At 34.9% G+C, this 23,765-nt stretch overlaps 1 protein-coding gene across 7 annotated transcripts in view; it reads left to right on the top strand.

Annotated features, from left to right (window-relative positions):
* The window catches only part of ANKRD28 (ankyrin repeat domain 28), a 197,202-nt gene that overhangs the window by 56,614 nt on the left and 116,823 nt on the right, over positions 1-23,765 (top strand). For 3 of the 7 annotated variants that reach the window (XM_034663656.1, XM_011219908.3, XM_034663657.1), the window contains one exon: positions 22,712-22,795. The exons of 1 other annotated variant lie outside the window; for it this stretch is intronic. In XM_034663656.1, coding sequence (XP_034519547.1) covers positions 22,782-22,795 — 14 coding nt within the window. In that variant the 5' untranslated portion in view covers positions 22,712-22,781. 3 more of the 7 variants (XM_034663658.1, XM_034663655.1, XM_011219906.3) reach the window with 3 other exon arrangements.

The raw sequence follows: 23,765 nt of genomic DNA, 5'->3' as shown, positions 1-23,765 counted from the left end.
AAGATTCGTACTCTGGAGAAATTTTGAATTTTGTGTGAACTAACCAGTTGTGACTCTTTACCTGACCTTTCATAATTGTCTACTAAATTACCACTTAAGAAAAAACAACCCACATAGGATGCCTCTCCTTTTTTGTTATCCGGATGGCTTTTGCTGACTGGAATCCCACTGGAAACTCATCCCCTTATACAACATTATTTCTGTTCTTTATAAATCATTTTCTAGGGGCGCCTGGGTGGTACAGTCGGTTAAGCATCTGACTTTGGCTCAGGTCATGATCTCAGGTTTTCTGTCTCCCCTCCCCCACCTTCATGTACTCTCTCTTGCGCGTGCACTCCCTCTCTCTCTCAAATAAATAAAATCTTCAAAAAAAATTAAAGATAAAAATAAATAAATAAATAAATCATTTTCTAACCATTGGTTCAGTAAAAGCTTTGGGATGAGTCTTGAAATACTCCTAATTCAGTCAAGGATTTGAATAATGGGTATGCAAGGCAGAAAAAGAAAAAAATGTCAAACTTAAGATAGTAAGGATAAGATTTAATTGGGAAAATGGTAACAAATAGCAGACACCATCAGTATCATGTGGCTTATTTGTTTTTTCCTTTCCTGGTAATGCAGGGTCACAAATTTAACTACTTTTGCTATATGGTCATTGTATAAATTGTAATTTTCATCTTTTACCACTTGATGGTGCTTTTGCATTGGTTTCTGCAGACTGTCTAAATTTACTTACATAAGGAACATTTTAAAATTCACAAAGAACAATGAAATTAAAATTTGATATAGTTGGTCACGCAGACAGATTAGAACTAGTTAAACATAACCATTATTTGTGATATAATATATACTGTAATTATTTTTAAAAAGATAAATTTTTGTATGTGAAACAGTTAAGAGCTATACCTAACCGTATTTTCTAATAGTCTTCGGTCTACCACCTTAGAAACACTTTAGATGTTTTGATTTTTTTAGACAATACTATAATTTGAATGGCATCTAAGTAAACCTGTTTCTTGATTTGTAATGTTAAAAAATATATACAGATAGCTCAGGCTTTTAAAATTGTTTTTGATAATCATCTTTCTTCTCCCTAGTAGCCATCTATTGAAGCCTTTTATTTCACGATACTATATTCAAATTCTCTTTTGTTAGTTGCCAAGTGACTTTTTTGATAGTTATCCTGCTTTGGCAATTTGAGTTTATTTAGGATTGTAGCAAACAAAGCTTGAGTTTATTGGGATTGTAACAAGGCTTTAGAGATCCCAATTCAAGGAAATAATAATCTTAAGTAATAAAGCATTCACTTATGTTTTAAAAAGCAAAAGTTCGCAGAACTCTAGAACATCAGTGTCTCTAAACCTTTCTCTGAGACCTTCTTTCTCCAATTCAGTCTGTTGTTTCCTTTTCTGTTCTTTAAAGGATTATTTATATGAAAACAAAGTTATAAAAACAAGCATCTGAAATTACCCCTTCTTGTATTCTGCTCGCCAGTAGCTATTTGATAGCTTTTGAGGTATGAATTGGGAGGCAGTTATAGCCCAGCAAGTTTCAAGTCTCAGTTGCTTTGCTCTGCATTCAGTGCCCAGCTGTTCTAGTTCCTGGAGCTGTGGGTATGGAGCTGCTAAATGGCTTTGGCTTCATAGGCTTGCTTCTTAACAGTGAATCTTCACCTAGGCAGTGTTCAAATTTTGGTCCTAAAGTTTATTACTGGGGCACCTAGGTGGCTCATTTGGTTGGGCCTCTGCCTTTGTCGGGGGTTGTGGTCCTGGGGTCCTGGGATGGGGCCCCTTGTCTGGCTCCCTGTTCAGCAGGGGGTCTACTTCTCCCTCTCACTCTGCTCTTCCTCCCTGCTTGTGTTCTCTCTCTCTCTGAGATAAATAAAATCTTTAAAAAAAATAAATTTTATTACTTAGTAGAATGTGAACTTTTGTCATTTAACCTTCATAGAGCTTATTTTTCTTACCTCTAAAGTAGCGATTGAGTTTAGCAAATAAGAATCATGACTAAGTGGTAGTGTTACTCAGAAAAAAGTATGTATGTGCACATTGGAAGGAGAGAACAAAGTACCCATAATCCTGCCACTGAGTTAACAAATCTGTTGTTGCTTTAAAAAAAAAAAAAAGATCCTTCTGATCATTATTTAACATAATTAGAATCCTATTTTATATATTGTAGGGTTCCGCTTAATACTTTTGTAAGTATTATTTTTCCCATTTTTTAGAAATTCTTTAAAAATTTTGTTTCTAAATATCCAATTGGGGCCCCTGGGTGGCTTAGTTGGTTAAGCAGCTGCCTTTGGCTTGGGTCATGGTCCCGAGGCCCTGGAATCAAGACCTGCTTCTGTCTCCCTGGTAGGCCAGGAGTCTGCTGCTTGTTCTCCCTCTGCTCCTCCCCCCGCTTGTGCTTTCTCTTTGTCTCTCTCTCTCAAATAAATTTTTAAAAATCTTTATCATTCAATTTTATTGTATGATAATATGCTATATTTTAAATCATTTTATTGTTCAGCATTTAGGTTGTTTTTAATGTATTGTTATAAATGATGCTTCAGTAAAATCATGATATGCAGTTTTGTAGGCCTCACTTTTCCTTCTGTCCACAATCTTGTAAGAAATGCTAGCTTAAAAACTTTGAAAGACTTATTAGTGAGTGCTATTGACAGCAGTTGGCAAACTTTTTTCCCCCAGAAAAGTTCCAGTTTACTCATTTTATCATCCCTCATGGTCTCTGGCTTGGACAGTTGCATGCAGTAGCCTGCTATTGTTTTCTGTCTTTACTATCACCTCATTTTTAGGCCATCTTTTACACTGCATCCACAGTGAGGCTTCTAAGATGCAAATCTGATTATGTCACTCTTTGACTTAAAATTTTTTAGTGGTTTCCTCATTATTCTGCGGGTTAAAATGTATATACTTTAATGTGGCATTCAAGGCCTTCATGATTTAGCCCCTCTCTGATTTTCTAGCCTTATTTTAATGCAACCCTACTATATATTTTGTAGATAAGCAAGTAGGAAGAGAACGTTCTAGGCACGGGGAACATCATATTCAGAGGCACAGCTGCAGGAAACAGCATGGTACATTTAAATTGCAACAAGTACATTTATATATGTGAAACTTAAAGGCAAAGTAGTGGTGGTCTTTAATATAGTGTACTTTAATAAAACTTAGTTGACTAAATAAAAGCAGACATATAGCATTTTATCTATGATTTAGAAAGTAACTGGTGATAAAGAGCATTATTAATGAAGATTCTTGGTTACAATGACAGAAATCCCAACTCAAAATGACTTAAATGCAAAAGGAAATATATTGGCCAGGCAGTAGCAGGGTGGTTAGGCAGAGCTAGATCTAGGACTTGGTGACAACAGATTTCCCACCACTCCCCACCCTTTTAAAATTTTGTCCCTTTTTTCCTCTCCTACAGGCAGTGTAGCTTACATTTTCCTTACTTGTAATCTTACAGAAAAGAAAGTAACTTTCCTGATAGTCTTGGTAAGAAAGCAAAATCCTAGGAAGACCCTGTCTAGCTTTGATCATTTGTTCATCCCTGAATTAGACGTGTGACTAGGAGTAGGTGGTACTCTGGCCAGTCCTGGGTCTCTTCTATATCTTTGGACCAGCTGAATTCCCGAAAAGAAGGGATTCTTGTGAAAGAACCTGTGTTCACTAGAAGAATGGATAGAACTGGTGAGAGGAGAATCAAGAATTGAGAGACCAATTAAGAAGTGGTTTTGATAACTTGGGTGAGGACTGAAGTGGGTCTGAAATAGATCACTATGAAGAAAGTAAGTTTAGGAGGATTTTAGGTAAAATACTTGCAAGTGGGTGACTAATGAGAAGCGGGAGATGAGGCAAAGGTAGGCTTCTAGATAATTCCTTGTGTTCTGGGCTGTTGTGTGTATGATGATGCCATTACTACTGATCAACCTGGGAGGTTTAGAAAAAGAACACTTTGGGGAAGTGGACTAGATAGAGATGGTAAGTTGAATTTTGACATGCTGAGTTTGAGATAATCTGGAATATGCAGGTAGAGTGGCTCATTGTGCATTTGGAAGTTGTATCTGGAGGTTAGGACTGGAAATAAAGTCTTGGAAGTTACCACATGTGATGGCTGATATTATAGATGTAGATGAGATTGTCCAGGAAGAGGTTGTAGACAGAAAAGTGGGCTGGAAGAAAAGCCTGTATTTAAGTATGGGTGGTGGAAGAAAAGGCATGTAGAAGGGGCCAAAAAAGGTTTAGAAATATAGGTGAAAATTTTATGGAAGAGAATTTTAATAAAGATTATTGGTATCCAGTATTGTAGAGTAGTTTGAGAAAAATGAAGATTTTGCAATAAATTGCCATTGGTGACCTTAGACCAATTTCAGTTGAATTGTGAGTATGGAAGTCAGATATTGCAGTGGGGTGAAACAAATAGAAAATGGAATGGTAGCTCGTTAAGGAAGCAGAGAAGGTCTGTGTAGATCAAGACAGAGGGATGGAGACAGCAATAGAGGATAAATCAAAGTGATAAAGGAATCAAGATTGATAAAGTTTATAAAAAGGTGGAAATAATTTTAAATAAACTTACTGTTTCTTCTATGACTATAAGCCCCTTTCCAGTGACTACAAAGTCACTGAGGTATGGTACCTGGCATGTAAGAAGTGTTTAATAAATGACTACTGAATGAATGAAAGATCGGAGAGGAAACTTGAAGATACAGATATGTTTAAAGGTAAACCAGAAGGAAGTTGGAGGAAATTATCCTTGTTGTTCTCTTTCTCTCTGAGGTAGACTGCCAAGAAATAGTGCCTCCCCTGCTTGCTTACCTCAAAGCACAGCTGTGAGGAAGCAATGTGAGAATAGATGTGAGAGCATTCTTAAACTAGGAAGTACTGATACAAATAGAAGGGAGTAATACGTTTTCATTTCTGGCATCTTCATTTTGAAATCAGGGACTTCAAATCAGATGTTGTTTGGTTCTCACCAACTCAGAAATCCCATTTGCTTCCTTAATTGCTAATTTAACTTCTCTTAGATGTGTGATTTGTAGGAAGAGCTAGGTTTTGGAAACAGATGGTCCTGGGTTAGAGTCCATTTTTCTCCACTTATCAGCCATGTGATTTCCAGTGTTTAACTTTTCCAGCTTAGATTTTTATCTATGAAATTGGGAGTAGAAACTACTTTGCAGGCATGTTGTTACAACTGAGTACACATAAAGTGCATAGAATCACCATAGGTATTCACATTACCTGGGATGTTCATCCCAGCCCGGTATGAGCAGCCAGCCTTGTTCCATCTTCACATAAAATAATGCTAGATAAAAGTAGCATCTTATATTGAACCAGATTTTATCTTGCTACTTGTTATTATTCATTGATCTATTTCTTATCTCTAGACCTATGCAATTTGGTATCTCTTTATAATGACTTCAGATATTCTAAAGCTGTCATATTCTCCCTGACTCCTTTTCAGACAAAATATCTGCAGCTTCATTGACACTTGGTTTTTTTTTCTTTTTTTAAGATTTATTTATTTGTCAGAAAGAGAGCACAAGCAGGGGGAGCGGCAGGCAGAGGGAGAAGCAGGTTCCTCACTGAGCAAGGAGCCCGGTGTGGGACTTGGTCCCAGGACCCCGGGATCATGACCTGAGCCGAAGGGAGATGCTTAACGGACTGAGACACTCAGGTGTCCCTTCACTGATACTTATGATATGGTTTATAGATCCACCATCATCCTGGCTTTGAGTATGTTCTAGTCTCATTACTTCAGATGTGCTTTGACGTATGTCCAGGAAATAGCATACTTTTCCTAGAGGAGAAAAGTGAGATTAATAGGAAACATTTTTTGAGATTAAACTTTCATTTTAAATGGTCAAAATTAAAGTGTAATTTTGCTATTTCATATTCTAAAGTGTACTCTTTTGCCAAGGCATTTATAAAATGATTGCCTTTAGTCTGTTTTAAGATAAGGTACTGGTGACTGATTTTTTTCCCCCTTTCAAAAATAAATCTCTAGAGCCTCCAGTATCATCTAGCGCTAGTGTGTTGTGCTCCATTAATGAAGGTGGAAAAAGTAAATTATTGAAATAAAATGCCAAGATTCCATTTTTCAGTGTAATACATAGCATACTTCTGGTTGTCTACTTACCAATCATTACCCGCTTCCTTCCTTGCAGGCCCCCAGTTTTGTTTGGATGCTCACTCCTCTCCTACATGACTTGGACAAGTCCTCAGTAGTGTAGTAATCCTACTCTGCCTCTTTGTGATTTGTTTAAGAAGGAACATGAGAGCCAAGACTGGTCACATGTCAGGAAAAGTCAGCTTAGGTAGCTTCTAGGAAGGTCCTTTTGTACCTAAAAAGGGAGACACAGCAAGAAACTTCCCTTTCTGCTGGGCAACAATATGTGTCTGATATGATGCCTTGATGTATGCCAGGTATCTTTGACTATGAAGGGAATTATCCTAAGGTCCATACCGAGTCTGACAGAGAAGACTCAGCTGGAGCCTAGGGTCAGTCAGGTCCTTAGAGCTACCTTAATTTCACTTCTTGTTATCGTAAGTCTCTTTATTGTTTAAGCCAATTGAATGTAATGTGCTGTTTTATTTTAGTTTAGGATAGCCCTAATGTTAAAAAACAAACATATTTGAAAGTCTGTTATACAGAACAGTAGACGCTTAGTGGGAGGCCCACTAAGATGTATTGATGAGTCTCATCATTTTAAGAATCATAATCAGGTCAAAAGCTTCATGGGTATTCTCACATACTAAATGTTCTGATTGTGAACAAAACAGACAAAAACATTTCTGCACTGCAATAACTGATACAGATTTAATTACCCAGTTAAAGAATGAGCTAATTATCAATGCTGACAGGAGTCCCTTCTTTCCATTTAAGAAGTTCAAAATTCACTACATCTAAAGGAATTGACATTGTTTTACTCTGAAGTAACATTAAGTTACAAGCATGGCTTTTTACAAGTTTATCAAGGGCATGAAAATCTATTTATGCAAAAAAATTCCATGCCTGATACACATTAGAAACACCCTTTCCTTTTTTTAACAATAGAAGCTGTTCTATAAAATTTTAGATAGCACTCTTTAATAAAGGGAGCTGAAGAATATGAAAAATGTTCTTGTTATCTGAGTCATCACTTGGACTTTAAAATAGTTACAAGTTTCAGTATTTTCATCTCCACCCTTCTATAGTTTAGAAAGATGTGAATCATTTTCTTTAGTATTTCCCAAGTGATAGCTACTTTGAAAGGGAAGTGGTGTATGTGGTCCCAATTTGTGTGTGAAGTAACTAGTGTACACTTCAGTTACTGATTTTACTGCACTTTGTGGGATTCCCTTGGATGTCTCATGTAATTACTGCTTATGAAGGTAAACATGGGTAACCATAGCAACTTATTTTTAAATTGAAAATTTTCCCCAGTTTTTCAAGTGCGGTAACTTGATATTACATTTATCCCAGTGTTACCACACTGTAGAAGCCAGAATGAATTGCGAACAACCTCTCCTCGTTTTTTTTTAAAGAAAGGCAGAAGTTCAGCCTGTTTAAAAATTTTACATTCTAATTTGTAATATTGGACCTAAGTTGTCTTTGATGCAGTTGCTGAGAGATACTTAATTACATAAATAATAATGTAAAATTATATTTCAGAGAATGTATTTATCCTGGGCCTAGCAGGGCATAAGTCATATGCCAGAGATTCTGCTAATTAACATAAATCCCAGACAAAAATTATACTAATAAGAGACAGATCACATAGGATATTTAAAAGTAATACGGCTTAAATAACTACTTCAGTCGGCCTTCAGTTCAGCCTAAATAATTTCAGACTACTTCGAGGTAATCAAAATTATGAAGAAAATAATCCGGCTTTTTAAAATATTGCGTAAATGTAGTACTACATACTTGACAACCGAATGTTTTCCTCCCCTTTTTCCCTTAGTTTTGGCATATTGGATGTATTCTAGAAAACTACCTATATTGTTATATTTGACTTATTAATTTTTTTGCTTGCATACTTTTTGAAGGAAATAATTTTTTCTTTTAAGACTCAAGTCTAAAAACAATCATTTAAGTGTTGATTTAGACCTTAAGTTCTCATATATAACTCTTTTTTTTTTAATAATTTTTTATTATATTATGTTAGTCACCATACAGTACATCCCCGGATTCCGATGTGAAGTTCGATGCTTCATTAGTTGCGTATAACATCATATATAACTCTTGAAACTATACTCTTTCAGGGAAGCCCATTCCATCTCCTATCTTAACTGAAATTCTGTGTTTTCATAAGCACATGCTTCTCCAGAGGTCTCTTGTATTGTTCCTTTGTTCAAAGCCAGCATATCTTGGGAATGCCTCTGTGTGTGTGTGTGTGTGTGTGTGTGTGCGTGTGTGTATGAAGGAAGGAGAGGAGAGGAGAGGAGTCGAGTCAGCATTCTTCTAGTCATCCACTATAGCTCTTAAAATGTTACTAGTCTACCTAACAATAAAAAAACTTCCTCCTTTTGAGGCACATGCCATCTGGCTAGGTGACTCTTCTTGCTGTTTGTTGCTATTGTCTGTCAAATCTCACTCCCCAGTTCTACATCTGGACCAGAGTTGTATCAGTCATCTACATGATTTCATTTCTTTGTAGATGACATTTTATATATCATACTTCACAATGTCACAGCTTCCACACCAGTAGTCCTCTCCACTTGGCTCTAACCACATACTCCAATAACCGCATCCCACAATTTCTTTCTTGTACTGCCTTCACTTCTGTATTTTTGTTATATCCAGCCTAGACCCCATGACCCATTACTTTCAACTGCTACACACTCAACACTTACCCCTTTTCAACTTTATACTTTCTCTTCCACTTACCTTACCCACATCAACCCTTCCTTCCTGTTTCAGAAGACAGAGATCTTCTATTCAAAACTCAGGGTAATTTTCCACCTCCTTACTAGAACTCCCTTTTTTCTGCATGTGTGAGATCTTCCTTCCTCAATTCTTTTTTTTCCCCCCAGTTATTCCTTTTTTAACTTTTTTTTAGATGTTTTTAGCATTAGATTTTATTTTTTAAATTTTTAAATTTAGGTTCAATTAATTAACATATAATGTGTTATTAGTTTCAGAGGTAGAGTTCAGTGATTCATCAGTCTCATATAACACCCAGTGCTCTTTACATCGTGTACCCTCCTTAATGTCCATCACACAGTTACCCCTTTTTGGCAACACTAAGGCTTCTAATTCATGAACACAGGATATGTTTCCATTTATTTATGTCATTTTAATTTATTTCATTTGTTTTGTAATTTTTTAATGTACAAGTCTTTTACCTCCTTAGTTAAATTTATTAAGTATTTTATTGTTTATAAATACTTTCCCCTTCTCACACCCCCCCATGACATCAGTTATAATGTCTCCTCTTTCATTTTTTATTTCATTTGAGTTCTCTGTCTTAGTCTTGCTAAAGTTTTGTCAATTTAATATTTTCAAACAACTGACTCAGTTTTGTTGATTTTTTTTCTCTTTTCTTTAGTTCTGTTTTAATCTATATTATTTTCTTCCTTATGCCAATTTCAGGCTTATCTTGTTCTTTTTCTAACTCCTTGAGGTGTAAAGTTAGGTTATTTGAGATCTTTGTTTTTTAAGGTAGGTGTTTATCACAATAAACTCCCCTCTTAGTACTGCCTTTGCTACATCCCATAGGTTTTGGTATGTTGTCTTTTAGTTTTTATCTCAAGATACTGAGATATTTCTAACTTTCCTTTTGATTCCTTCTTTGATCCATTGGTTGTTCAAGAGTGTGTTGCTTAATTTCCATGTATTTATTACTTTTCCATTCCTTTTGCTGTGGATTACTAGTTTCATTCTGTTTTGGTCAGAAAAGATATTTGGTATGATTTCACTCTTAAATTTGTTAAAATTTGTTTTGTGACCTAAGATGTCATCTATCCTGGAGAATGTTCTAAGTGTGCTTGAGGACAGTGTGTATTCTGCTGCTGTTGGGTGGAATGTTCTGTATTTTTCTCTTAGGTCTGTTTGGTCTATAGTGTTCAAGCCCGCTGTTTCCTTGTTGATTACCTGTTTGGATGTCCTATCCATTACTAAAAGTGGGCTATTGAAGTTTGCTATTATTATTATATTGCTGTCAAGTTCTTCTTTCATTTTGTCAGTGTTTGCTTCATGTATTTAGATGTTCTAATGTTAGATGTGTGTATATTTATAATTGTTACATTTCCCTATTTTTGTCCTTATATAATGTTCTTTGTCTCACATGACAGTTATTGACTTAAGGTCTATTTTGTCTGATACAAGTTTAGCTGCCCTGCTCTTTTTTCGTTAACATTTGCAGGGAATATTTTTTCCATCCCTTCACATCCAGCCTACATATGCCCTTAAATCTAAAGTGGGTGGCTCAGTCAGTTAAGCATCTGCCTTCAGCTCAGGTCATGATCCCAGGGTCCTGGGATCAAGTCCTACATTGGGCTCCTTTTCAGTGGGGAGCCTGCTTCTCCCTCTGCCTGACACTCCCCCTGCTTGTGCTGACACTCCCCCTGCTTGTGCTCTCTCTCTCTCTCTGACAAATAAATAAAAATCTTGAAGTGCATCTCTTGTAGACAGCATATAGTTGGATCTTGTTTTTTTGTTTTCTTCAATCCATTCCATCATTCTGTGTCTTTCAGTTGGTTAGTTCTTTTGTGAAAATCGAGTTCTTTAGCCTTTAACATGTTTATCTTGAGCATTGCCTCTTCTTCTGTAACCTTTTTTGGGTCAAAATTGCCTAATTTATTATTTTCTCAGGATCACATTTATTGAAGAAATCTAATCTATGGTCACTACCACTACTTTTGATACCTTGTTTTCATGAGTCAACCTATTTTTCTCAGAAAAGGGACATAAAGTCATAAAATGCTAGACCTGAAAACAACTCTAAAAATCATTTAATCACTTTCACTTGCTTCAGCAGTAAAATGAAGGTGCCAAGAGAAATGAAGTATGCTGACAGCTAGTCAACTTTTATTAACTTCAACTTACAAATTCTGTGTGGAACCCTAATGTATGTGAAGAGGCCTCTAAATACTGAAGAAAATGGCACCTATGAAGTTGATGTGCTTTGTTTCATATGAAAATAATGTTGCCCTCAAACCAGGGTTAATATTGTGATTAAATTAGAGAGGTGTGTATGTGTTTCAGGGAAGAAACAAAAGGTAAAAGAAAGAACTAGTGAGCCATTCAAGTTATGACGGAAATATTTAAGAAAAGTCAACCAAGGCTGCTAGCTCCTCTTGTGGCTTATTTACTATGGAACAGCCTAACAATGCATATTCATATTACTGACTCTGAACCATCATAAAAATCTAAACTATATTCTTTTCCTTAAGACAGTAAGGTAGGTAGCAGCATGTTTTAGGTTTCTTTGTAAAACAGTTAAACTTTTAAAAAGTTAGTCTTTATGGGTCTAAACCAGTGTTGTGTAATGATTGTCATTAGCCAGATATATATGGCTGGCTAATGTAACTGAGGAACTGAATTCTTGATTTAGTTTAATCTAAATTCTAAAAATACTTGATTTAGTTATTGGAACTTTAAAATATGTTTGCAACAACACAAGCACATGTATTTACATCCTCAACTGTAAATTTCTTGAGCTCTAAATACAGATCCATTATTTCTAATGAAAATTTAATGTTCACATTGAGATAGGCTTTAAGTATAAAATACAAACAAAATTTGAAGACAATAAAAGAACGTAAAATATCTGTTAACTCTATATTGACTACAAGCTGAAATAATAATATTTGGGATATATTTGATTACATAAAATGTTGTTATAATTTTACCTGTTCCACCATTTTAAAGTGTGTTTATTAGAAAATTTTAAATTGCTTCTGTGGCTCATTTTTCATTTCTGTTGTATGGCATTTGTCTACACTTTGTAACTAAACTATTATTCTGGCATTATAAATAGCTTTAATGTTAAATAAACCTAATAAATAAAATAGTTTCAACCATTTTCTCAGAAATGTGATAAGAGGAAGTTTTGAAATTAGGTGTTGGAACAGTTGACCGTTGGTTTGAGAAAGTACTCTTTCAGTAAATCAGAGCAAAGAGTAGCAACAGTGAAGATTATGGATAGCTTTATAAAAGCCATCAGTTTTTAAGAGAATGGACAATTAGAAGATATCATTATATACCAGTTACAATTAATAAATTCATATGCTGTACTCTCACCAGTGACTTAGTGGCAGTTTTGTCTTGTACCTCTTATTTACGTCTTCTGTATATACTGCCTTTTACTATCTTTTGTGTTCTTACCTTGTACTGGGTAGTTTTTCTTGTGTACCTCATTTAGGCTGCATAAGGTCTTTTTATCCTCTGCTCTACTGAGGTATAATTGACAAGTAAAAATCGTATTATTTAAGGTGTACAGTGTGATGATTTGACGTACATATGCATTGTGAAATGATTACTGCTATCAAGCAAAAAGTGTGTTAATTAACACATCCGTCACCCCTCATAGTTACCTTTTTTTTCCTTTTGTGGTAAGAACATAATATCTACTCTCGGCAGATTTTAGGTGTATAGTTCAGTATTGTTAACTGTAGCCATCATGCTGTCTGTATAGATCCCCAAAAGTTACTGTTCTTAAAACTGAAAGTTTGTACCCTCTGACCATAGCTTTCCCATTTTCCTTACCCCCTTGCCTCTGGCAACCCCCATTCTATTCTGCTTCTATGAGTTCAATTTTTTAGATTCCACATGTAAATGGAATAATACAGTATTTGTCTTTTTGTGTCTGGCTTATTTATGCTTATTTTATTAACATAAATGTCCTCCAGGTTCATCCATGTTGTTGGAAATGGCAGGATCCTTCATTTTTTTAATGACTGAATAATACTCCATTGTATATACATATAGCATATATTTTTTTAATCCATTCATCTGTTGACAAACAGCTTGTTTCTGTTTCTTGTCTTTGTTAATGTTGCAATGAACTTGGGAATATAGATGGCTCTTTAAGATAATGATTTCATTTTCTTTGGATATATACCCAGAAGTGAGATTGCAGGATCCTATAGTAGTTTTATATTTAACATTTTGAGCGACCTTCATACTGTTTTCCATGGTGGCTGTACCAGTTTACATTCAGCTAAGAGCGTACAACCATTCTCTTTTCTCCACATCTTTGCCAACATGTTATCTCTTGTCTTTTTGATAGTAGTTGTCCTATCAGGTGTGAGGTGAAAACTCATTGTGATTTTGCTTTCCATTTTCCTAATGATTAGTGAGTAGAGCACCTTTTCATGTACCTGTGGCCAATTGTATGTCTTTTCTAGAAAAATATTTATTTAGGTCCTTTGCCTATTTTAAAAAATCAGGTTGTCTGGATGTTTGTTTTGTTTTGTTTTTTTGTTTGTTTTTGTTTTTTTGCAATTGAGTCATATGAGTACCTTATATATTTTGGATATTAATCTGTTATTGGGTATATATGGATTACAGATATTTTCTCTCATTCCATAGGTTGTCTTTTCATTTTGTTGATATTTTCCTTTGCTGTGCAGAAGTTTTTTAGTTTGATGTAGTCCCCCGTGTTTCTGTTTGCCTTTGTTGCCTGTGCTTTCAGTGTAATATCCACAAAAAATCATTAGGTTGCATAAGATGAAGGTGGAGATGATACATGACATTTTGTAATCTCTTGGTGTGTTTATAGTGAAGTGGAAATATTAATATGAAATATTTGTTGAATCAGTTGCTATTACAATTTTGAATGTTTTAAAAATGAGGTATTCTTGCCAAAAGGTTTTTAGAGTACTTCAGTGTATTGAAGTTTGAGTGGGACGGAACCAAATCTTACCATCCTTTAGAAACTTTTTTATACTCAGAATTAGACAAGTTCAGGATTGTTAACACTTCATTTTTAAATCATGAGAGTAGATGTCAGGATACAGATTTTGGATTAGGATTTGGAACTGACGTTGGAGCCTGAAGGGTCCTTGGATATGATACAACAAGTCATATTACTCATTTTAATAAATTTGTAAACTGAAGAAGGCCTAGATTGCTTAAACTCTTGTAAGCACTAGTTGCTTTTGTAAAAAACCTGGGAGTTATTTGTGATCACCACCTTCTCCCTCACCCCTACCGCCCATCTACAGCTTGCCCTGTAAATCCCATTCTCTGCATTTACATGCCCAACATCCTAGTTCAAATTACCTTCTTTGGATTATTGCAACAGTCTTCTAACTAGTCCTTTGGCTTCCATTCTTCTCCTCAAATTTGTTCTCTACACTGAAGCCACATAATCTTTGTAAAGCAAATCAAGATTATTGTCTTGCTTCAAAATTTCTAATGACTTTTCAAATCACTTAGAAAATACAAACTTTATAACTTGGCTTCCAAAGCCCTTCATAGTCTTGAGTTTACCTATTTCTCCCAGCTACATCTGTTACTGTTCCTCATGGTTGTTTGCTGTAGCCACATGGACCTTCCTCTAGTTTTTTTCCCCTCCAAGAAATTTTTTCCTTCTACAGTTTATCACAGTTTGCAATTATATAGTATTTATTTGTATGTAAGCTCCGTTGGAGTAAGGAATGACTGTTTATTCATAATTTTGTTTCCTTGGCATAACAGAAAGCCTGGCACATAGTAGATGATGAATAAATAAAGATGAACGGATGAGTCATTGACTGACTGGATGGTACTAACTGAGCCTCCACTTCCCATATATAACTTGGGTAGTAGTACCCACAAGAAGTGATGAGGATTCAGTGAGAATATATTTTTTAAAAATTTTATTTATTTATTGAGAGAGAGTAGGAGTAGGGTCAGAGGGAGAGAGAATCTCAAGCAGACTCCATGCTGACCACAGAGCCCGATGCAGGTCCCAATCCCACGACCCTGAGATCATGACCTGAGCCAAAATCAAGAGTTAGATGCCTAACCGACTGAGCCACCCAGGCACCCCACAGTGAGAACATTTGTGATAAATATTTGTTTCCTTCTCCCTCCACTGATTTTTCTTTGCTTACCCAGGGTAATATAGCAGATCTGTTCTTTGGGCTGTTTTCTGCTTATTGTTTCTATTGCAGTTTGTTGTAGTTAATGTTTATAATCCATTTTATTTATTGAAAATTTAAGTATACTGTACTAAAATATGGATCACTGATTTATTACTGAAGGAAAAATAAGGTTATCATTTAGTGTTAGCTTCAGCTCTGAGTAAAAGAGACTCAAAATCACATTGACTTAAACAAGGTAGAATTTCTGTTTTTTTGTAATACAAGAATTGGGAAGTGTGCAGTCTAGGGCTTTTATGGCAGTTCTGCCCCACAGAGTCCTCAAGGGACCCAGATCCCCTCTAGCCTACTTTTCCACCACCCTAGATTCTGGCCTTTGTTTGGTTTAACGTGATGGCAAGTCATCCACGTTCCAGGAAGCAGGGTGGATATTATACCATTTGTTCTTGCAGGAATAGGAAGTTTTCTGGAAACCACATAATGCCTCTACTTAAAATGCTGGTCAGAAATTTGTCTTGTGGCTCCCAGCTACAAGGGAGACTGAGAAGTATGGACTTTGTTCTGTGAGGCTCTGAACTTACCTAAAAATTAAATGTTCTAGTTGAATGGAAGATGGGAAGAATGGATGCAGAATATAGATAGGTCTTTGTAAAGAACACTTCAGAGTAATAATAGGTAATATTACTATATGTTAACAATATGTGGTATATGATAATATTAATAATGGAAGTGTTAACAGTTTATTACCATTATAACATACCAGTAGATCAAACCACTTGAGATCGTTGGATTACAGTGGCTGTCAGCCATTTTGGAAGTATGGGTGGGTAAACATTTAAAAAAATAGCCTAGTTTATAAATACAGTACATGCAGAGAATTAATTTGCATGTGTTATAAGTATTTTGAATTCATCATTTTTTAAATATGTGATGTCATTTTTCGGTGGCTGTACTAATAGGGAAATCTGACCAATAACCTAAAGAACAGCTATTTAAAAATTTTTTTTCTGTCCCTCTCCTGCCCTATTTTCTTTTAAATCTGTTCATAGGACTTTTTCTAAGGTATATGGGCAGATGAAGCCTAAGCTCAAGAAGATTGTTCAAGATTCTTGAGCTATGAGAAGAAATGTTTCTGAAACATGGGTTTAAACCCACTTCCTTACCATCTTTTTCCACAAGCTTTTTATTTTTTAATACTCAGAGACTAGCATAGTACAGAGTAGCCACTTTACACACCCTGAGTAAAATTCCTTTTCTATGATAATTAGTATGGAGGTCACAAGTCAACATGGAGGAGCACAAATAAGATGAGCTTCGGATTGAGTTTCTAAACAGAAAAAAATCATTTGTGTCAGAAAAAGAAATTCTGGTGTAACAAAATTAGGGACCTAAAAAAAAAAAAGTCTTTCAGGATGTTAAGCATCTTTTCATTAAAGGTTTAAACCAGCTTTACTGTTGTTACATGGTTCTGTGAAGAGTAGGAGTAAGCTGTTGATAGGATACATTGTAGCTTGAAGAATGGAAGCATTATGAAGTTGTCAGTCCTTGAATTTGTTGGCTTATTAAAAATTTAAAATAATTTGGCCTAAAAAGTAAGTGCCTCAAGAAAAAAAAAAATCACATCCCTTTGCCATTGTTCAGCTGAAAAAAAAAAAACTGTTGAACTTAAGTTTGCACGATCTTTGTAAATAATTTTTCATCATATATACTTTGTACATTTCTAATTTCTTAAATAGTTATTGACCTGTCTCCTTTTCCTTTAAGATGTGAATTCCTTGTGATTAGGGGCCGGTCTAATTCAGTAGAAGGTATAAAACGGTTCCATATGGTGCTGTTAGCTTAAATAATAAAAAAATAAATTAAAAAAATAGTGAAAAAAATAGCTTAAATTAAAAAAATTATGTTTTTTTTCATCTGTTTTGATTATATAGTATATCATGGGCCATTAATTTTTTACCCTTTCTCTTCCCTTAGACTGTAAAATACAGTGAATGTGGAAGAATGGTAAAACCCCCAGCCCTACTTCTTGCTTAAGTTTACTGGTTCCTCCCTCAGTAATGCTTAGTGTGGTTACTGGAGTGTTATGACAAACTTCTAGCAGTCTCTTAAGAGGCCTGAAAAGGGTGGGGTTGGGGGGATGCAGTTTGTGTACTTAGCTACTGAATTGCAATTTCCAGACAACAGTCTGAATCACCTTACCAGTAGGGGGAGAAATTGTCAGTAGTCCTCTATGTACTACTGTCCTGACGGGGATATCATTCTGTTACCCTAAATATCCATAATAATAAGACTGTCTTCATTTTATTTCAAACTAGATTCTATTAATGTCCTTTAATAGATGTTGAAATGAGACACAGAGAGGTTAAGTAACTTGCTCAAGGTCACGGTTACGTTTGTTAGTGGGAAGCTAGATTAGAACATAGGCAGTTGGCTACAAAGCCTACGTTCTTAATCAGTCACCGTGCTATTACTGTATTTCTTTTAGATAAAAATCTCTGGAGGTTATTATTCTTCTAAGTGTAAAGAAATTTAGGCTCAAGGAATTTACCTTCCCAAGAGCACAGCTAATCAATAATGGAATCAGAATTTGAATTCCAGGTAGGCTGCCTCCTGAGGCCTTAATTTTAGCTGTCATCCTATATCATTGTTTTATATCCTGTCAACTTCTGCATGTTAAGTTGCTTACCTCCTAGAGGTACAAAACTCATTTTACTGCACTTTAATGCCTCTTGTGTTTTCTGATTAAAGTGTGTGTGTTTGTGTATATACACTCTTTTTTTAAAAATTAAATTTATTTATTTTAGAGAGAGAGAGAGCTCACAAGTGGAAGGGGCCAGAGGGAGAGGGAGAGGGAGAGAGACTCTCAAGCAGACTCCAGGCTGAGTGTGAACATCATGAGGCTTGATCTCAGGACCCTGAAATCATGACCTGAGCTGAAACCAAGAGTTAGAAGCTTAACTGTCTGCACCTCCCAGGAGCCCCTATATATACTTTTAATATATATTATTCATATATAGATATGAATTCCCTGTTGTCTTTTATAATTTTGCCACTCAATTCCAGAGTCTTGTGACATAATGGGATTCTTTTCAATGACATTGTTTGTAAGTGGAAGAAAGTGGAAGGGGAGTGTTTGTGCACACATGGTGTATACGAAAACATAGTCCCTGTCTTCAAGGAGCTTGTGCTCTAGCCAGGAAAGACCTAAGTATGGAAGTTGACCTAGAACAAGAGACAGGATGTACCTGTTTAAGTAGGTGAATTTATACATAAACTGGATACTTTGGAACAAGTTAATATTGTCTGTATAAAAAGAGATTTTATTTGGGGTGGGGGAAAAAGAAACCCCTGAAGATAGAATATAGGATACTGTTACCATAGTGGTTTCATTTTCACATGTTTCACATATAAAGATGATATTTTTGATTTAGCCATGTGGAGATAGTTAACATCATTTTGTATGTCAAAATATTTGCATATCTTTAATTTGGCTTAAAACCATTTTGTGTTTTATAATACAGCTATGTGAATTAGCATATTTTAGTATCTTGATATACAGTTACATTAGGATTACAGGTTTTTTTTTTAATAGATTGACATTTAATGGTTTTTGTCTTAAATTCTGGCATTCTTATCTATATCATGCTATTTTTTTAATGTTTTGATAAGTAAACTGGCTTAAACACACATGATAACACTAGCCCTGAAATACCCATTTAAAAATAACTTGGTTAGGAATATTATGACAATAAATAATGTATTCCTTTGTTACCTAGACTTTTCATAACCATTATAGGTTACTGGTCTTTTAAGATTTTTTTTACAGTATAGTATTACAAAGATCTTGAGACAGAGTGGAAGGGTGGGGCATACGTGTACAAGTACGTACACTCAGTGGGAGCAGAATATATTTGAAAAAGTGTGTTTGGAATTAGGCACTTTACTAATTTATATGCCTTTGGATAAAATACTTAATTTTTGTGTCTGTTTTTTTCCTCTTAATTATATGGAAACATAACAAGGTTATTGTATTAAATGAGAATGTTCAACATTTAGCATATCATAAATGTTCAAAAATAGCTATTAGTTTATGAATAAAAATGCTAGTTGATAGGAGAAAGAACAAAGATTGAAGGAAAACCACTGTATTTTCTTTGTAATTTTTTGTTGGGAAATATCTGACTTGTTCAGTAAATAAAGAAGGGGAAACCAAACCGTAAATTGGTTGTTTTGACACTTAATTTGTAGCTTTGGGGAAATTAACTTTATAGAGGAAGGAGAGTCTTTGCTTTCTTTATGTTACCCTGTGCCTTTTTGACATATAGAAAATTAATGCTAAGGACTTTAAACAATAGTTTTGTGAAGCTATTTAACAGAGTTTAAGGCTTTATTCCATTTCCACATGGGAAGGTGGGGTTATTTAATTTCTTCAGTGAAATTCAGATGATCCATAGAAGTTTCAATCTAGGACTTTTACATTGTGAAATTTTTGTTTTTTCCCTTTAAATATATGACCTGATAGATTAAATTCAACAACCTAGAAATTTTTAGTAAATCTTAAATTTCATTGTTTGAACTTCTTTGCAGTTTTGAACATAAATACATCTAGCTTATTAAAAAATGATCTTGGTAAAAGCTAAGAATAAAATCTTAGATTTGTGTTTTTATATTCTAAAATGTTTCTCCTTCATCTCTCTCTTATGGGCTAGCTGCAGACGTTCTTATTACAGCTGTCATTATAGGGTTAAACATTTGCTATATTGTAACATACGAAAGCAGTTAAGCTGTTTGGAATTGTTTACTTGCTAAAACCAGTGTTAGTCAGCAGAGGCAGTACACCAGATTTCCTTGTGGCTTTTAGTGGAAAATGTTAAAAGCGCACTCATTTTTCAGTTATAGAATTTTTCAGTTTGATCTGGATTAGTCACAGAACTGGCATGAACCTTCTAATTGTGAAGGCTGTCCAAATGCACTATTTTTTTCTCCTGCTAGAGGAAGTTACATCCCGAGCAGTAGCTCAGATCTCTGGTAAGTGTAACATGTGAGCATTACTAGGCATTTCATCCTGCGGTTCTGCAGTCTTTGCTTTTCAGACTGTTGCTCAGTTGGAATGCTTCTGTGGGGCCGATCCTGAGATTTGGTAGATATTTTTTAAGGACCTACTCATTGGAGGTCTCAGTGGCGTTTTGCAAGATCATCTGAGGAACGGGAAAGCATCTGAAATCTACTGAAAAGGATAACTGTAGCGGTTTTTACAGTGGAAGGAAACTATATTGGCACAGAGCAGATGCTTGAATAAAGTAGTTGGCTCAAAGAAGATGCACAGTCTGCTGTTTTTTCCTGTGAATGAAGACTATTTAACGGAAGCTGTATTCATGTGGAGATCAAAGGAAACACTGGAATGATAAACTACTGGGCTTTTTTCTCTTTTTTTAAATGAAAAGCCTGAAGCAGTAATTTGAGCTCAAATGCCTTCTAATTCCTTCACAGCCTGCCTGTTCCATTAGGATCCTCTGCTAACACTATTTCTGCCTGGTGCTGTGCCCTTTTGCTGGAGCAGCCACAGACAACTGCCTGATGGAGAAAGAATGAACGTTCTGCCTCGCTTATGCTATCGATGGGAATAAAGCTATCTGTGTTTCTTCTATTATATGGGATATCTGGATTAATCAAGCTGTATTCTAGTACCAAGAGTCCCATTGTCTCTTGTGGTCTGACTCATCACATGTAAATTTACTGCAGCTTTGCTATTAATGCAGAGTGTTTTTTTTTTTCTTTCTTTCCCAAACACAGAAAGAATTGTCAACCTCTGAGCTTTATTTTAAGAATTTGTGCTGAGCTCTAGATATTTTTTTTTCTGGATAGTATCTGCATTAAACCAGAAGCTGAAGAAATGAAGACAAGTTAGAAGTTGAAACAGAATAGTGAGATTTTATTATTATTATTATTTTCAATTATAAGCAAGTCAGCTACTGGTAACTATATGACCTTGCAGGCAAGAGTGGGTATAGCTGTAATCATCTCTGTCACAGTAATTGTTTCTCATTTCATTTTGTATTGTGTGGTGTTGTCACCCTAAACAGTGAGCTTTTTATGCAAGTAAATTTCTTTGAGACAGAGAGCAATATGACTATTTTGGTAGGGGAAAAATATTTTTAAATGAGCTTGTACTGGACTCCGTTTTAGTTATTGAGATGTTGATGTGAAATTTCTTTCAAGTATTATAGTAACCCAACAGGAAATAAGAGAATTTTGTTGTTTTTAGGAAGTTATGTTATGTAGTCATAATTTTAAACTTCAGTTTTTCTGATAGTACTTATTAACTTTAAAAAACCAGCTGCGCTGTTCAGAGAATGATCCCAAGTGTTGTACAGAAGAGGAGGAAAAACTACTTGTGCTCTTCCAACTGTGACTTTTATCACATAGCTTGGGATTTAGTATTTTAAAGAGCGAATGAGTCGCGTGTGTATTGTTGTTTTGGAGGAGGTAGAAGATGAATCTCCTGCATTCATTTCTAAATTGCCACAGGAAGATAAATCCCTGCATTCACCACCTTCTGGAAGTGTATTGGTAAGATATGAGAGTTTATGTTTACTGTCTTCTACTGAACTAGTAGGGTAAAATTTATCTTTTAAGAATAAACATAAGTTGGTTTCCACTAGTTTCATTAAAAACCCAAATAAAGCAGTATAGGTATGTAAATATGCTACAATATTACTTGGCTATAAAATGCACACGTTTCTGATTTTTACTTCTTTAGATGTTTAGATAACATTTCAGACTTTACTTCATATCTTTTACTCTCTTAAAAAGACCTTTTTTAAAAAAATTGAGAATTGTACTTCTAGCAACCACGTTTCTGTTTTCATTTTGTGGTTTTAAAAACTGCTATAACAAGAATGAGGAACTGTATGTTTTAGGAAAGCTACTGCTAGCAATACCAAGGTACAGCCTTTTCTGTAATGAATTTTATGTATTTACATGTAGCACTTTTATATGAAAAAGAATCAGACTTCATCCGTAACCTTTTAATGTTGTTGTCAATTGGTTTCTTGTTTGACTAGTATAATATGATACCTTATCAGAGAGGCTGCGTTGTTAAGAAATTGTTATATTTAGATATACACATGTTTACCTCTTCATGTTTTTCAGTTGTATGATATTTTTTGGTGTTTGGATAGTAGTGATTTTCATCAATTGCCAGATTTTCTTTCTTGGATTTCTGTCTGTATAACGTGTAATGCTAACCCATGCAAGTTATTTAATGCCCCAAACAGAACTTTTCAAAAAGGCCTACCTTCTTGGACCTCAGTGTGGCCTAAGAATGGCTTGTTTGACAAGTTATGTCCCACAAGTAGATGTTGAGATGTCACACTTATATTTGGAAGAGACTTTGTTTTTACCATATATGTACACATATATATAAGCAGAAGACTTCTACTCACACAAAGTTTCTGTTTATTATCTACCTAATTTTGGTTATACTGAATTGATTTTTTTTAATAGGCCTTTTTTATTCAGGGAGGAATCCTGTACTTTCATATGATTTGACTTCATGAAACTTTTGGTTTATGTCAAAAACCAAATTGATTATTGTTACTAAAGGGGAGAAAAATTTTAGATTTAAAAGTTATGTGGAAATATCTTTAGAATCATCCATGCAGTGTAATTAATATATTTGTTGTTCTCTTGTATTTCAGCCATCACTGGTGCAAGCTATATTTAATGGAGATCCTGATGAAGTTCGAGCACTAATATTTAAGAAAGAAGATGTTAACTTTCAGGTAAAACAATTAATTCACTGATACTGGCCTTAAACCTACTTATGAAAATTGTTTCCTGGAGTTATGATTTCGTTAAAAAGACATAACACAGTTCTGTAACAGTTTTTTGAATGAGTGCAGAAGGGTCTTGAGGCAATTGCCTCAAAAGAAAGGGACTGGACATATATTCAGGATAAAAACTATAACACAAGAGAACTAGGAGCCTGTGAGGGTCCGTTGTTTCCCCAGCTTTTTACTTGGAAATTTTTCCACAGAAAAGCTGAAAAAATACTCTGAATACCCATATACCTTCCACATAGATCCAGCATTGATAACATTTTGCCACATTTGCTTTCCCTCTTATATTTACACATATTATAGATACACACACATGGTTTTTCTTTTGCTGAATCCCATTTGAAAGTAAGTTGTAGACATCATGACACTTCACTGTTAAATACTTATATGCATTTTAGATGAGGGTTCTTTTTTTGTGAACTTTAAGACATTTCTATTAAGTTTATAATATATCTAATTTAATTATGAGATCAAATTTGTTTTCTGTAAATAAGCATTGTAAGCATTATACATAGACTCATCTGTTTGAGTCTCTCAGTAAAGAAGGACATATTTGAAAAGTCTCCAAACTGAAAGACATAGTGGATTTAACATTCAGGACTGACATGAGACATAGCTTTATAAAGTTTGGGTATATGGATAATATCCTCTGTGTTTCTCTATTGGCCAGTAGTTTCTTTAATTTACTAAATTGAGGCTAAGAATATATAATTTACTGTAATAAGATCAGATTCATTAATGTGTGTTATTAATACTGGAAACACATTGACAATACATTTTTCATACATAATTCAGTCCTCTGAATTATTGCGGTGAGGGGGTCATGAATCATGAAGTTGTTATAGCAACACAAAAATGACCTAAAATGATTGGTAATTCTATGAAAGCCTGCAAATTCATCTCAGATTCTCAT

Source organism: Ailuropoda melanoleuca, chromosome 6 (assembly GCF_002007445.2).
Source record: "Ailuropoda melanoleuca isolate Jingjing chromosome 6, ASM200744v2, whole genome shotgun sequence".
In the NCBI taxonomy this organism is placed as follows: Eukaryota; Metazoa; Chordata; class Mammalia; order Carnivora; family Ursidae; genus Ailuropoda; species Ailuropoda melanoleuca.
The sequence above is the reverse complement of the archived record's forward strand: the minus strand, read 5'-3'. Positions and strand labels throughout refer to the sequence as shown.